The sequence below is a fragment of the Oryctolagus cuniculus genome, chromosome 1 (genome assembly GCF_051225735.1).
Source record: "Oryctolagus cuniculus isolate XC-2025 breed Fujian yellow rabbit chromosome 1, ASM5122573v1, whole genome shotgun sequence".
NCBI lineage: Eukaryota > Metazoa > Chordata > Mammalia > Lagomorpha > Leporidae > Oryctolagus > Oryctolagus cuniculus.
The window spans coordinates 171497366-171513242 of record NC_142867.1 but is presented as its reverse complement, the minus strand read 5'-3'; the positions used below and the strand labels follow the sequence as shown (position 1 = coordinate 171513242).

Below are 15877 nucleotides of genomic sequence, written 5' to 3'. Positions count from 1 at the left end.
CCATGCTGTACAGACCTGTAATGGGAAGTAATTCCAGGTGAAAGTCAGAGATGTACAGTGCAGCTGGAAGGGAAGTCCCATGTGGTAGTTAGGATGGAGGGGTGGGGACAGTGCTGGTGCTGAGAGGATTTGTTAGTTGTGCTGGTTGTGCATACTGGTTTGGTGGTTGGGAAGTGTGTGCAGTATTCATAATTCTTTATATAACATTTCTGCTGTGCAAATTTATTATAAATATCATTTACATTCATATAGAAAACACTTAATGGTTTATCGATGAAAAGAAATGTCTCACAGAGGCCAAAAAAAACTATTTACATGGAGGGGTAATTCTGAAATTCAAATTAGAAACATGTTAGCTACTGTAAACTGACCAATGTGTAGGAAGATTTATCTCTGTAAGAGATTTGAAAATCAGTTTGAAAGTCGGAAGTAGACTTGTATGCCTTGACCTTTACAAACTGAAAATTGTTTCTGTAGTAGCTAAGTGCTATTTTCAGAAGTTTTATTTTACAAAACTTTTTCCTTCACTCTTCAATTTCTTCATTGGTCTTTTAAACATTCACCACTAAGTGTTGCTTACTTTTGTCTCAAGGGGAAATGAAAAAATGCAGAATAGGAGGAGGAGGAGCAGGAGGAATTCTTCTCTTCCTCCCTCCTTCCCTCCCTTCTGGATTGGCCAGTTCTCTAACCACAGTCAGTCATGCTCTGAACTCCATCTCTGTTTCTTTTCTTTAGCTAAAACTGCTAAAAATTTGGACAATGATAAAATGATAGTTTCTAGCATTAGCAATGATCCACATAATTGTACTCTCATATTATTGCTGTGAATATATGCAATATTTTAAAGAACATAGTTTATTAAAATGTATCAAAAGCTGTAAAACTACAGATTTTTACATCCAGTAATTTTAATATAGGAATTTATTATACATTTTTGAATTTTACATGTAGGAATGATTGACGTGTTAGAATCACATATATGGGCAAGGATATAATTACAACAATGGTCACTGAACTCTTTTTAATCATACTGAAAAATCAGAAAGAACCTAAATGTTTAACAGTAAAATGATCTAAACTCTATATTATAAAAAATGTTGGATTTAAATATTCTTGATAGAAAATATATTTAAATTTTATGTAAAATGCTTCTTATTAAATAGTACAGTGTAACCTTTTAAAAATATTGCTCAAACAGCATAGAAAATTATTTTTAAAGGTTTTTAAAAATTATTTATTTGAAAGAGTGACAGAGACAAAGATAGAAATTTCATCCATTGGTTCACTCCCCCAAATGACCACAACAGCCTTGTTTGGGCCAGACCAAAGCCAGGAGCCTGGAACTCCATCCAGGTCTCCCACAGGAGTAGCAGGGGCTCATTTACTTGGGCCATCTTCTGCTGCCTTCCTAGGTTTATCAGCAGGAAGTTGGATCAGAAGCAAAGTAGCCAGGATTTGAACTGGCACTCAGATAAGGAATGCTTGTGTCACAAGCGGCAGCCAATCCAATGCACCACAATGCCAGCCCTGAAAAATTCTTACAAGTTTAGAAAATAATATGGGGTATTTTCCAAAGCTTCCTCTTTTAAAAAAAAGATTTATTATTTGAAAGGCAGTGTTACAGAAAGAGAGAGAGCAAGCGAGGGAGCGAGTGAGAGAGCGTGCGTGTGCTTTAGTCTGTTAGTTCATTCCCCACAATGGCTGAAGCTGAACTGATCCAAAGCCAGGATCCAGGAGCTTAACTTGAGTCTCCTACGTGGGTGCAGGGGCCCAAGCAATAGGGCCCTCCTCTGCTGCTTTCCCAGGCGTATTAGCAGGGAACTGGATCAAAAATGGGACACATTGAACCAGTGCCCATGTGGGATGTTGACACTGTAGGAGGCAGCTTTTCCTGCTACACTACAACACTAGCCCCCTCTTACATGTTTTTAACAAGATAATAACAATCAGGTTTTGTAAATTTTCTTTTGATCTCATATTTTCTAATTTTTTTATTTTTTAAAGATTTGTTTGAGAGGGAGAGATGGAGAAAGAGGTCTGCCATTCGTTGGTTCACTCCCCAGATGGCCATAATGGCCAGAGCTGCAGCACTCTGATATAAGGAGCTAGGAGCTTCTTCTGCATCTCCCACATGGGTTCAGGGCCCAAGCACTTGGGCAGTCTTCCACTGCTTTCCCAGGTGCATTAGCAGAGAACTGAATCAGAAGAGAAGCAGCTGGAACGTGAACCTGTGCCCATATAGGATGCTGGCACTGTAGGTGGAGGCTTAACCTACTAGGATATAGCACTGGCCCCAACCTAATTTGCTTAAAATAAATATGTATAATCAGAACAACATCACTATTTTATTTAAAATATTAGAAACCTGGAAATTGGCAGAGAGAATGAGGCTGTGTAGAGTTGAACAAACGGGATCTACTGTATCATGTCATCCTCACCCCTAACTCAAGCCCCGTGGTAGGATGCATGGACTTGTGATTTGTCTCTCCTGCAATTTACCAATTTAGGACTGGCTTTGAATCAGTTACTTTCTTACTATGTCAGTATGGCAGTATTTTGCTATGACAATTACGTAGGGTTTATATCCCACAGATAGTTTATTAAGCTATAAGCAGATGTAATTCAAATAGAGGCATAATAATCACATTGACTATATGATTACCAGTCTTAAATCCTAGAAACTGTTTTGCCATGGATGAAGGGAGGGCACTTGGAGAGCTTCCTTTTTTTTTTTTTTTTTTTTTTTTTGAATCAAGCTCATGAATGCTTTGAACAGGAGTGCCAGGTATGATTAGGAGTTTAAAGGCTGTAGAAATGATCAGGTCAAAAATGCTTCTCTCAAGCTTCTATTAATGTGAAGAGGGGAAAAACGCATGTGCATAGAATAACTTAAGAAATGTAGACTGTTGTGATTCATAAGAGATATAGAAAGTGCGACAAGGGAGTTAAAAAGGATGGTGGATTTCATCCAGATGGGGCATCAGAGAAGGCTTTAACAGATTTAAATTTGGATTGAAAAATGGATAAGTTCTGTAAATCAAATTGGGGGAGAAGAGAAGACATTTTGTACCAGGGTACAGCAGGTAGCAAAGCAGGCACCTAGCAAAGCAGGAGATGGGGAATTTTAGGTTCTCAGTGGGTAGTAGTGGAAACATAGTATTTGGGGGAAAGAAGTTGGCAGCAGCTCTGAAAAATCCAAAAGGCCAAACAACTTGCTGGTTTTATTTTACAGTAGTATGCGATTAAAGCTTGTCTATTTATTTTTCAAAAGAAAAAAAGAGCTGTAATCATAAATTCTTTAAAAAAAAAGGAACCTAAAAGAGAGAAAAGAAAAAAAGATCCACAGTAATGGTAATACTGGTGGTAGAGATAGAATCCTAAAGTGAGGTGAATAGAAAGAGGGAAGCAGATAATCATGACGTCATTCATGAGTTCTCAATACTAACTGAACATTGCAATCTTTAAGAACTTCATTATGAAGCTCCACCCACTTACTTGCTGTTTTAATTGATCTGAGATACGGTTCAAGCACACACGCTCACTTTTCTTTAAAAGCTTCCAGGTGTTTGTGCAGCTTAAAGAATGAATCAGGGCCTCAGTTATCGGGTAGAAGGAAAGAGAGGTGAGAAATATGAAAGGTCAGCTATTGGGGCATAAGAACTGATTGGTGGTGTAGACAAAGAAGTCAGATGGGGGAAGCTAGGGCTGCAAAGCCAGGGGTTTGGGAGAGTGAGATCACCACCCACAGAAATGGGCAGTCAGTAAGACAGCAAGATTGGGAAGGCACATGGCATCATGTATTTACACCACACCAGTTCTGAGATACTAGAAGATAGCCTTTCAAGCAGTTGGAAAGAAGGGCTTGACATTGAGAAAAAATTTAAAAAAGAGATGTCTCTCCATTAAGGTAAATCTCTTGGTCCTGTATTACTTTCCTTTTTCCTCCTCTTATTTTTCTCTTCCTGTCTGTCAGTATACATATCAATCCTTTGTCAACTGAAGTACTGATAGTAATTATCCAATGGGAGAATGCCTTAGTGGTTAATCTTAAAAAATTGAGAGATGAGGCCTAAATAAAATTACTGGTGTAAACATGCATAGAGGTATGCCACTGAAGTGCCTTAAAGGGGAAAAGGGTAAATCAATGTCAGGAACTTCAGTGGGAGGCTGGCAGTGTGACGTAGCAGGTAAAGCTGCTGCCTGTGGTCCCAGGGTCTCATATGGGTACCAGATGTAGTCCAGACTTGTTCCTCTTCCAATCCAGCTCTCTGGGATGACCTGGGAAAGCAGTAGAAGATGGTGCAAGTACTTGGGCCCCTGCACCCATGGGGGAGACCCAGAAGAAGCTCCTGGCTCCTGTCTTCAGATAGGCCCAGTTCTGGCTGTTGTGGCCATTTGGGGAGTAAACCAGAGGACAGAGACCTTTCTCTCTGTCTCTCCCTCTCTCTCTCAGTAACTCTACCTCTCAGATAAACAAACAAATCTTTATAAAAAAAGAATGCAAACAAATAAGAACTTGGGTGGAGCATTTGTCTTTATCCATCTTTAGCAAATTGAACATTTAAGTAGAAAAAGAGTAAATTAATCTACTAAACTTGCAATTTTGGTGATTTGTTTAAGAATTTTGTGGCATTGATTTTGTCTGTTGGCCAGGCATAATAGTGAATTCATCCCTAATTTCTCTTAGCTCCTGGGCTTATTTATACTTTATAAGATCTTTAGACAGCATATTCTGGGTGAACTTTCTCACTTAACCAGTGGAAATTATTATAGTGCAGCACAAAATATTTGCCAAACCCTTGAGAAGTCCATCAGTATACATTTTACAGCTACATAAACATATTTGAAAACACAACGTACATTGAGAAACACCATATTGTCTATGCAGCATCTTTGTAACTTTTCATCTCCTAATTTGATGCAGTGAAGTTGTCTGCTTCACAATTAGATCAAAATTCCATGACTCATTCTTAACCTCAGTGAGCGTTCCTTGGTTCATTTTGCCCTGTTACCTACCCTCTCTCCCTTTCTCTCTCTCCCTTTCTCCCATCCAAATATCTGTGTCACTATAAAGCTTTTCATAACTTTATAAGACAGAAGACATAGTAAATTGTTTCAGAACTATTGGAAAACATGAGATACAGAAAATCTTTAGTGCATGAAACTCCCTAAAGAATAGTCATTTCTTATTCTGAAGTATAATGTTCTTTAAATTAGAATTAAAGGCTAAAAGGTTGTTTTGGGAGTGGCATTAAAAAGGAAGTACCTTAAGTAATTGAAATATGTCTCCTGGACTTTGAAGATCCATCTATCCTGGGCGCGGATGTGAAAAGATGATCCTGTTCAGATCTCATGTGATGAGTTAGTGCTCCCCGTCGGCCCTGGTGTATAAAGAGCATCTGCTGTGGAAACCAACACAGACTGTATCTGTAGCGTGATTTTGACCCTTCTTAACAGTTATGTACCATCTTTGGAACTCTCTCTCCTATCATGTGTCCATGCAGTTGCACTGCTCTGTCAGGTACATTGTCTCACATTGCCCAGTGAAAATCAAGCTGATTGTAACAGATAACTCATCAGCCACAACAGAGTCTGGTCTGGCCGCTCTGTTTTGTGCTGTGGCTGGACGAGAACTTAAAGCCCCGTGATAGCTCTTCACCCCAGACCTTCAGATCAGGCATTCCCCTTGTTTGCTGTGTTTTGTGTTTTCCACTTCCCTGCAGAAGCCTGGCTCCTGAGCTTTCCTTTAGATCCCTCATGCTGACACAGAGACACAAAGGTCAGAGAGGGGTTCCTGGTCAGTGCTGTCAACCCTACAGACCCTTTTAGAGAGGAAGCAGATACCTGAAGACAGGGCTGCCTGCATGTTCTTACCATGCATTCTCTCGTGCCCTGCCTTAGTATAATTTAATGGCATTATTAACCTTCCCCTTTCAAGATTTTAAGTACATTGTTATGACAAATACCCCTTTAAAAACCCAGCTCTCTATTTAAGGAAATGTTAATCAGCTCAAAGAAACAAAACCAATTACTTACATGCTGTTAGTTTTGTTCCCCATGTGACATATTTTCTTGATGTCCACAGAAGCAGCTCATTAATTAGAATTAGACAAATGGCATCCCCCACTTCTTCTCTTTCGTAGCAAATGATCTTTCCTATAGTTCTATTTTAAGTGATCCTCAGTTGGCCAATCAAGTTACCTCAAACCTGATTTGTCTTCTTAACGTTTAAGAATTTCTCATAAATTCTTCTTCCATGGATGTTACTGGTAGCCATCAGTGGTTCTGTTGCATTAATGTCTAGCTCTATTTAATGTAGCGTACTAGAGGGATGATTTTGTCTTCAGTAGAGCAGTATGTTAAGGATAGGCAGAGACAGTTTACTGTTCTTGGTTGGCTCTCTCCCCTAAATCTAATAACTGTAAGTGCACATTGGGCTCATCACCTTGTTGTCAGAGAACGTAGCAATTTGAAACATCATTTGGCATGAAGATATTACAACCATTACTTGCAAGGGTACTGTGTATTGGCTATACTTTAAGAAACAGGCTAACTTCTGAAAGGCAAAAATCAAGCTATAGCTTGTGGCTTCCTCTTCTTGAGCTGTGTAGAAAATACTAATCTCCTAAATTCCTGGAGCTACTGTCTGCTCAGTGAATGCATCCCAAGAATGCATACATCTTTGAAAACATCAAGTGAGCATGGCAGACACATTCTAGAATATCAGCCATGCTTCTGTTCTGACTCATATGCATGTTTAGCCTTTCTGCTTTCCATTTAGAAAATAGACTTTCAGTGTTGAATAGTAATTTGACCTCTGCAGTGCCTGACATTAGTTTAATAAAAGATCATACTCTGTACTTGTCAAAATCAGCTTGAGCAGAAATGCATTTTGCAAAGTGCAGCGTTGGCAGCTTCAGGTGGATAGTAATGGCAGTTCACTACATTGATAGCAGCAACACCTCACTAACTACTGGTGACTGGAAATTCCAAATGCCTTTCTCCCCATCTTTATAATATTAATGTATCTTTTTTTTCTTATACCAAGTATAACATTAATGTTTGTATCTCAAGGAATAAAATTGAGGACTTTTATTATTCAGATATGACACTACCATAGTTTCTGATATTTCAGTAGATGTCTTGGTTTTATGCTCTGCTTGGATTCTGTTCTCTTTCTTCCCATCTTCAGAATATGACTTAAATTTGGGCAGTGTCTATATCAAAAGAAGGCAAAGGATTCGTCTGGTTCCTTTTATTAAGCTGAGATACAGAGAAAGGGGAAGTAGGTTGCTGTGTATTGTGTACTCCTCTGAGAATAGAGATTTTTACTTGCCTTGAGCGTTTGTTGGAGTTATTAAATTTAGTTTCTCTCTATCTCATATCTTTCCTTTGGCTGACTGCCTGTCATTGACAGTATCAGTCTGAGAATTTGACCAGCAAGGTCATTATTTATGCAACACACGTGCTTACTGAAAGGGTTTGACTGTGTTAACCAGAATCTTACTTTGTATCACAGGATGATGACATTTATCCTTTCTGAGGATTGGATTTTGTGGGCAAATGTAGAAAATTTGACATCAAATCCGTCTAAGAAATTTATGATTTTTCATGTTTGTGAAGGCCGGTGTCTTTCAGTAAAAAAAGAAAGAAGGAAAAAGCTCTGTGTGCACAAGCACTTGAAATGCCTTTTGAAAAAATATAGGACAATCAATTTCAATTTTGTTTTGTTTTTAAAGAATGCATTTAAGGACTCTTTGCAGGATATTTTTTTCTTTATGGAGAAAGACTGCGTCACTGCAGTGGTAGTTGGTATGAATTAGAAATATGGTCCTAGATCTTGAAACAGATTCTGATTATTTCAATAAAATTTCCACAGTATAACAGGCTAATTTCCTTACTTTGGAAATAAAATCCTTCCTGTAGCATCTGGTAGTCACATCCTTGGCTGATTCTCACTGTTGTTGATCTTTGCAAGAAAACTTAAATGTATGATCAGATAATGCAGGTCAATCAGAAACACACCTGGAAAACCCACATTCATTCTCCATGTTTATATGAACTTGCCTGCATTATTTTCCATTTAGAGATAAAATTTCTTCATTTATTTAATTTGACTTCTTCAGTGTTCTTGGCTACTGCTCCTTCCAAATGAGCTACAGTTGTCGCAATAGGACATAGGCACGCCTAGCCCAATGAGCCAGTGCCCAGTTGCAAATTGTCAGAATCTCCAGCTTTCGTTTATCCTTTGGGGTGAGAAACTGGTTGTTATTCCTTAGTAACAAACTCTAGTGTGGGGAAAATGGAGTCTTCTGTCTAGGTTTATTTAATTTCTGATTAGTAATTTTATATGATATCCCTTCACTCCCTGTACACATTTCTTGAACTAAGTTTTTCAAAACAGAAATGAAATGGATGGCTACTTGTTGAAATGGATGTTTGTTTAGGGTTGACAGTTTATGGAATATGGGCAAGAGAAGAAAGGAACCTAAAAATGACAGCGTCATAGCATTTCGTATGGCAGCATAATGCACTTTGTTTTCTGAGAGAAATTCCTTAGGAATTTAATTGAGTAATTATAATTTGTTTATTAGCTGCTGACATGTGAATGGTTATTATCAATTTGAGTTGTTGGAAAAGCAGAAAGAGAAAAATATAAAAACTTCTAATATCTGTTCTGTTTGTTTCCAGGCAGGTAACATCAGTATACAGTGTTTTTTATTCCTCTCACTGTTAGTCAATTTCAGATCATTTTGAGTACGTCTCCCAGTTTCTGATAATTATGTAGTTTGTACTGCTACTTAGAGATGTTGTAGGGTTTGATGTCCCACAGGCTTGTTGTAGAGCCTGCTTGCTTTGCTCACATTTCTGAATATAAACGGATCCCTGGGTTCCCCCCAGTTCCACTGTCACCAACAAGTTGAGTTTGCTGAGGCCAAGATGCCCTCCCTCTCTCCCTCTACCAAATTTCTCTCCTTGTTGAATTGAGATATTAAAGTGAAATATCTTAGAGCTGGAAGAGATTTCAGCAGAAATAATTTACTTCCGATTTCTTATTTTTGCACATAGGAAACTGTAAAGTTAGGTGTCTTTATGTTTTTCTTCCAAAGTAATGGTGGAGCTAGGATGGGAACCCAGCTTCCCTGACTGTAGGGAAACCAAACTCACAGTTAGAACACATCATGAGGCCAGGAGGAGCATCCTGTGGGAAGCTTGACTGAATGCAGAAAAAACAGTCGTGGATAGTAGACAGGGGTGGGCTTTAGTGTCGTTTTCGCCTTTATAAAAATCACGAGACTTTTCAAAATAGATGTTAGCCATCAACACTTACAACCATTCTTCAATGACATACTTGTATAACTATGAAAACAGTAGTAGAAAAGAGGAAATGTGCAACAGGGATCAGAAAATGGAAAACAAAATAAAAAGTAAAATATTTTGGGGTTTTTAAATGTTTCCAACTATAACATAGCTATAAAAACTCAAGAAGTAGAAAAATTTCGAATACCATCTCTCAAACCACTGCTAGTAGAATTTTAGTACACTTTGTCCAATCTTATATATGCCTGCACATTCTTTATTATTTGATGCCCTTATATATATTTTTCTGTTATATTTTCATAGCCTATCATAGACTCATGAGTGTATCTCATGTCATATGATAAAAACCTTAGAAAAATAACATTGCTGTTTGAATGAAGCTACATCGCTATGTCATAGTTTCACCAGCAGTTTCTGTATTTTTTAATATTGAAGTCCTCATAATTTGCTAAACAAATGATGTGCTGAATATTTTTGTACATAAATGTTCATCTACATTTTATATCATTCTTGTGTGATGGATTTCTAGATTTTGAAATGCAAGCTGGGAAATAAGTTTTTAAAGGAGAGAGAGTGAATATTAAGGGTATTTAAAAGAGATGGGAGGCATTTAAATGCTTCCAACTTCTAACCTTTTAACCTTAGTCATCTGTACATCTATATCTTTTTTGAAATAATTTTTTTCTATGACTTTAGAGGCTTCTTTGCTCATCTTTTTCGCGAGTTGTGGAATTAAATTTCCAGTAAGGCATCCCACAATATTGGGGTTAGAAAGTCACTTTACCATTTTCCACTATTTCTATTTCTTGCCAAACGTTTAATTCAGGGCTATATTTCTTGTCTCTTTTAAATTTCCTAGAATTTCGCTTAAATGTCACTAATTTTAATAGCTCAGCAGTGGCAAGGCTGCTTTCTGGCGGGGTCCTGATAGTGGCATCAAAGCAAGGAGCTAAAATTTTACTCACTTTGATTGATGCACTCATTTTGTTACAGAGGACAAATTGGATTTTTTTAATACTGGTAATAAAAATTAATGTGTAATGTTGCTTTCGGATGTTATTGGGTCTTTGCCTTAATACAGATTTCAGCAATAAAAGTGCTAACAGATAACTTGACCAGAAAGTTGCCTCCTTCTCCTTTAAACTACCCTCAGAAGTAAAATGTACTTTTCTAATTTTGCAACCCCGGTACTTTCTTGTTTGTATGGCTAGGTGGAAACAGAGTTGAGGAGTGTGCAGGGAGCAGCAGCGGAGGAATAGTCTATGTTTCTATTTTCCATGTAGCTGATGTTTATTTCCTTTTTATTTCAGCACCTCCAAGGTTTACACGAACTCCTGTTGATCAGACAGGGGTGTCTGGTGGAGTTGCGTCTTTCATATGCCAAGCTACCGGAGACCCAAGACCTAAAATTGTCTGGAACAAAAAAGGAAAGAAAGTCAGCAACCAGAGATTTGAGGTATTAGGTCCATTGTTCTGTTTCTCTGGGGAAGACTGCATTTGCTGTTTTGCTTTGTATGTTACTTCATAAGTAGTCTCTGACATGAGATGTCTGTCAATGCAGTATAGCATTCTTTATGCTGCATGAGATGGAAAACTTAACTTTAAATGGCTTTTTGAACAAGGGAATTTGGGGGTTCTCATGGCTGACTTTTGTCTCTTCTGTGCCAGAGCTGAGTGCTGCCTGGATCCACTTGACAGCTTCATCCTCAGCCTACTCCTACTTGCCTTCAAGGTTACATGATAGAGCCTCACTTGCTCATCTTACTAAGTCTGGAGGATTTGTGAAAACTTGTCCTTTCCAGCAGTTTCCTGTCCCACCAGCTCTTACTGAGTTACACGTGTACCTCTGAACCAGTCTCTTGAGCAGGTGGATGATATAGGCTAATTAATTTAAGCTCATGAAAGTCTACCACTGTTTTAGTGGGAATGAGGTCAGTTCCATCCAATCCCATGGTTTAGGATGAGGCTGCAGCATTTCCCCTCAAGGGAATTCAAGTTCCTGTTACTAAGAAGAGAGGGGATAGATACTGTGCTGCAAAGGATGTTGTCCACTATGCCTAGCACTTGTGTTTTACAAGTAGTATGATCTGGAATGAGAAATTTGCTCCAATTCTTAATGTAAAGTGCCACCCTGAAAGAAACACAGCCAAAGGGTTGATAGTACAGATAAACTTATGGAGGGAGCAATTGATTTTCTTTATTCAAGAAAGCTCAGTGCAGTGAAGATGATAAATTCAGAGTTTGCTCCTTAGGAATCTGCGAGAAGCCTGGTAGCTTAGAAATTTGCTTGTCCTGCAGGAGAAAAATATATGATAAGCTATACAGAGGAAGTGTAGAAGATGCACAGTATCACACTATAATTAACACATGAAGACGTTAGTTTGATTTTTAGGGGATCCTGAATTTTTGATTTTCAAAAATTGTAAAACTTACTGCCTTTTCCCCTGAGTTTCTAATCTACTTCATGGCCTAATTCACATTTTATCAGATTAAACACAAGTTTTAGTTAAAAGCAGTATAGCAACTCCAAAATCTAGGTCAGTTTGATTTTGCTCATTTTCATTAGATCTCACAGAGTGATGTATGATTCAAATGCATAAAGCACCTAATTACTTATAGTGGTGAAGCTTGAATTATGGACTCTAGTTTGCATATGATAAATTATGTGTTGTGTTTGTTTAAAATCAAATATTTAACAGTGATTTAAAAACAAAGAGAAAATCTTAATCTTTAGGAAATGTTTCCTACACTATGTAGAAAATGATGTTCTTCTGCACCTCTGGTGCACTTTCTTTTTAAGTTTAAAAAAGGTTTTTTTCTAAAAGGATTTTGACATTGTGCTTTTTAGTGACAATGCCTTCTTAACAAATCCTGTAGCAAAGATTATAATTCTAGATATTTCCAACAATGAGTTTACAGTTCCTCATGAGAGTCATTTAACACATCCAGTAAAGGTAATTATTTTTACACAATGTATCTACTATGAACAATATTGAGCCTTAGGTTAAAAGTCTTTAACATCTTCTACATAATATTTATTTGGGGAGTTCACTTATCTGAAAGGCCTGTGAGAGCAGTAAATAAGACTGTTTTACTTGTCTTTCTATTGCTAATGTTGAATGTGGCGTCTGGTCCATGGTCAGCACAAGTTTAAATACACAGTAGTGCTGTGGAAATTAAAACACTAACTTGTAATGTATAATATATTGTTTGTTGTAAGTGGATAGGTCCAAATATAAAAAATAGTTTGGGGAAGAAAACATATACTTTGGTTTAGTGATAATTAATCAAATTTAAATTGCTATTAAAGGTGTTTAAACAGTATTCTGCTTTAAATCATAAGATGCTCATAAATTTAGTTTTAGATTATGGAATAATTGGTGGAAATTCCAATAACTGTGAACCTTTTCTAAGATGCATAGTAGATTAATTTTTAAATATGTGATTAATACAAGTAAAAATATGGCACACTGGGAAATGAGGCATTTTTAAATCTATGAATTTAGAAAATGGAATACATACAATACTTGAAGTAGACATAGTTTTAAAATATTCACTTTTTCTCTGTGTGTTAACATTCATACACAATCCCACACAAATTCTGGGATTAAGCATCCACAACTGTTTTGATAAGCTGTTACTGATCTATGCACAATTTAGGCACTTGGAAGTGATTTTCACAGGGAATGTGAAAACTATTAATAAAGCACAGCATCTAAGCTGACAACTCAGAACGCATCGTTGGCACAGACAAGGATAGAGGATTCTGTAATTTGGTGAACCTATTTTTCAATATCATCCTTCTCATCCTCACCTTTTTTAAGGTAGTATTTGCATCAACTGACAAGTGCCTTGTTGCTAAACTGTTTCAAAGTGGAGTTCATAATGATGGTGAATTAGGCTTAGTGTTTGGGACATTAATTTTCTGCCTGGTGAAGCAAGCCTCCATTTTCCAGCAAGAATGCCCTAAAAATGCAGAAAAGGCTAAGCTAGAACAAATACTGGAATGATTTATGGCAAAATGAATGCAAGCCATCAGGCTTTTGGGTTGTGAAAGCGTCTTGGTGGCTGCTTAAGTACTGGATTTATGCCATTTTCCTTCATGGTTCACTCATCTATACACTTCAGGATGAGACATCTTAAACCAGAACTGTTTGTGGTGGCATACATTTAATTCTTCGCTTCAACAGTCCAATTACTGAATGAATCCACATGTGCTCATGTGCCATCAAAAACAAAATAATTTGAGTTTATCCATCATGGCTGTAAATCTCTTACAGATTGAATAGGGTCAAATTTTCCTAGATACACATATTGAGATATCTTGCACTGGTTTTCAGTAGAGACTGGTAGTCTACCTTTTCCTATATGTAGTTTCATGTTTTGTTCAGGATAAGATTCATTAAATTAGGCCAAATATTCAGTCTCATCACTTTTTCAAAAATCAGTCTTGGAATGTTGCTGAGTTCCAGGAGAGCCTAATTGCTGGTTCACCCTTGTACAGAGAGGTTTAGCTGAGAGGTAGACAATTGTAACAACACCTGTGACAGCTATTGTTTCCTCTAATAGGTAATAGAGTTTGACGATGGATCTGGATCAGTTCTCAGAATACAGCCCTTACGGACTCCACGGGATGAGGCCATTTATGAATGTGTGGCCTCAAATAATGTGGGAGAAATAAGTGTATCCACAAGACTCACAGTTTTGCGTGGTAAGTGCTCAAGTGGGAGGTTGATATTTGCATCATGATGGAATTCTGTTTCTCAGGTGTTCTCTTGAATGTCCATAGAAAAGACTAACATGGCTGTGATACTTGAATGGAAAATGGATTTAAGTAAAATGTTTAAAAGAATTGCACTTGAATTAGACAGTGGGTCAGGCTTTGTTTCTTATGGATCTTGAAGAAATGTTATCAGAAAGGGAAAAAGAAAAACAAAAGAAGTGATGATTTCAGGTGGCAGATACTGTTTTGATTATGGAGACAGAATCTGTGAAGGAAACAGGGTATGCTACCATTTTGTATGTTAGCATTACTTAGGCATGGATTTTCATACCTTTTTCAGCCACTACACTATACAAACAACCAAGGTGACCTTGGTGTTTGCAAAATTAAAACAACATCCTCTATCTAAAGATGAGCTCTAATTCAGTGGTGGTCAGAATCAAGAATGAGAATGACACCTACTTTATATCAAAAAATGCATCTTCATTTCAGTCTTTTATGTTGGTTCAAGAGAAACAAGACAGGGAATGTGCTGCTGTGTCCAACTGTGTTGCTTACACAATTGGAAGAAAGTATGGGGTGACTTACCGAATCTCCAGGATAGGGTGCTTTTGTTCCAGCTTCCATTAATGACAGTGCTAGAGAATGGAGCTTAAGGATTCACTGTCTGTTGTACAGTCTTTTGTGCAGAGGTAAGAGCATTGCTTGACCAGGAACCTAGCAATCGACATTTGCAGACTAATCCTTCTGTGCCTTTACCTTTTTCACTCCCTCACATACTTTTGTTTACTTTCGCACACTTTGAGATTCATTTGGCTCAATTCCAGAATTTAGGAGCATAGCAGGAAACTGGAAACAAAAAAAGGGATTGGCGCTTAACAATCCTAGAGCAATTTGTATCAACTATGAATATTTCTTCTCCATTCCACCCTTTTACCCACATTGAAGGAGGTGTTTCTATTGTACCTTTTGTAAAATCAAAAACATATAACTTCATCTATACATGGCCTCATATCTTGGTTCCCCTCAAGAAAGCTCTCCCTATTGATATGATTGAGGACCTATTTATTTGAGGTAGGTAGTTTTTAGTATTATGACACAAATTTATCTGGTGGATTTGAGATTCAAAAAAATAAACCACAAACTATCTGAGAAGCAAAATTTATTTTAGTGAATGTAAGTACATGGCAAAATGATATTATTATATATATGTCCTAACATGTTTTAAATAATATAAGCACCTTCATATGTTGCAGAAAATGTACTGACAACTAGACATATATCTTTTTTTAAGTTTTTAATCGTTTTATTGAGATAGAGAAATGCAAAGGAAAGAGAGGGCTTTAATTAGGGGGGAAAGAAGTCTAGAAGCTAAGTTGTGTCCATAGCATGCAGAGAGCAGGCCTGGAGCCATGTGGAGCAAGCATGCAGGCAGGGAAGCAAGGCAGGGCAGAAGCCAATAGGCCATGTGCCCCGGAGGCCTGGGGAGACAAGGGAGGGGCCCACCATGTTCCAGGCCTTTTATTTACTTCCGAAGCGGAGTGTGGCTACGTTATCTGATTGGCAGGTGGGTGTACAGGTGGGGTCAGGTAGGAACTTGAGATCATACAGGGGGCATGTTCTTCTAGCTCACAAATCTAATCGATTTTATCCTACCTACCTGCCTCTATCATTCCCCCTCAGAGAATCCAGACCATAATCTAAAGGGATACTGAAGGGCATAGATCATCAATTCTTCTGTAGCTGCTTCCTGCGTAGCGCAGGCCCTGCCTGTCCTGGGTCTGGAAGGCTCTGGTCTATCTCATCTAACAAATTTGCTCTATGACCTGGAAT

General features: G+C 37.8%; 1 protein-coding gene across 36 annotated transcripts in view; it reads left to right on the top strand.

Annotated features, from left to right (window-relative positions):
• PTPRD (protein tyrosine phosphatase receptor type D) overlaps positions 1 to 15877 on the top strand; it is a 1783257-nt gene that overhangs the window by 1453993 nt on the left and 313387 nt on the right. For all 36 annotated transcript variants that reach the window (XM_089316625.1, XM_089316627.1, XM_089316774.1 and 33 more), the window contains 2 exons: positions 10632 to 10777; positions 13891 to 14032. In XM_089316625.1, coding sequence (XP_089172751.1) covers positions 10632 to 10777; positions 13891 to 14032 — 288 coding nt within the window. The remainder of the gene's footprint in view (positions 1 to 10631; positions 10778 to 13890; positions 14033 to 15877) is intronic.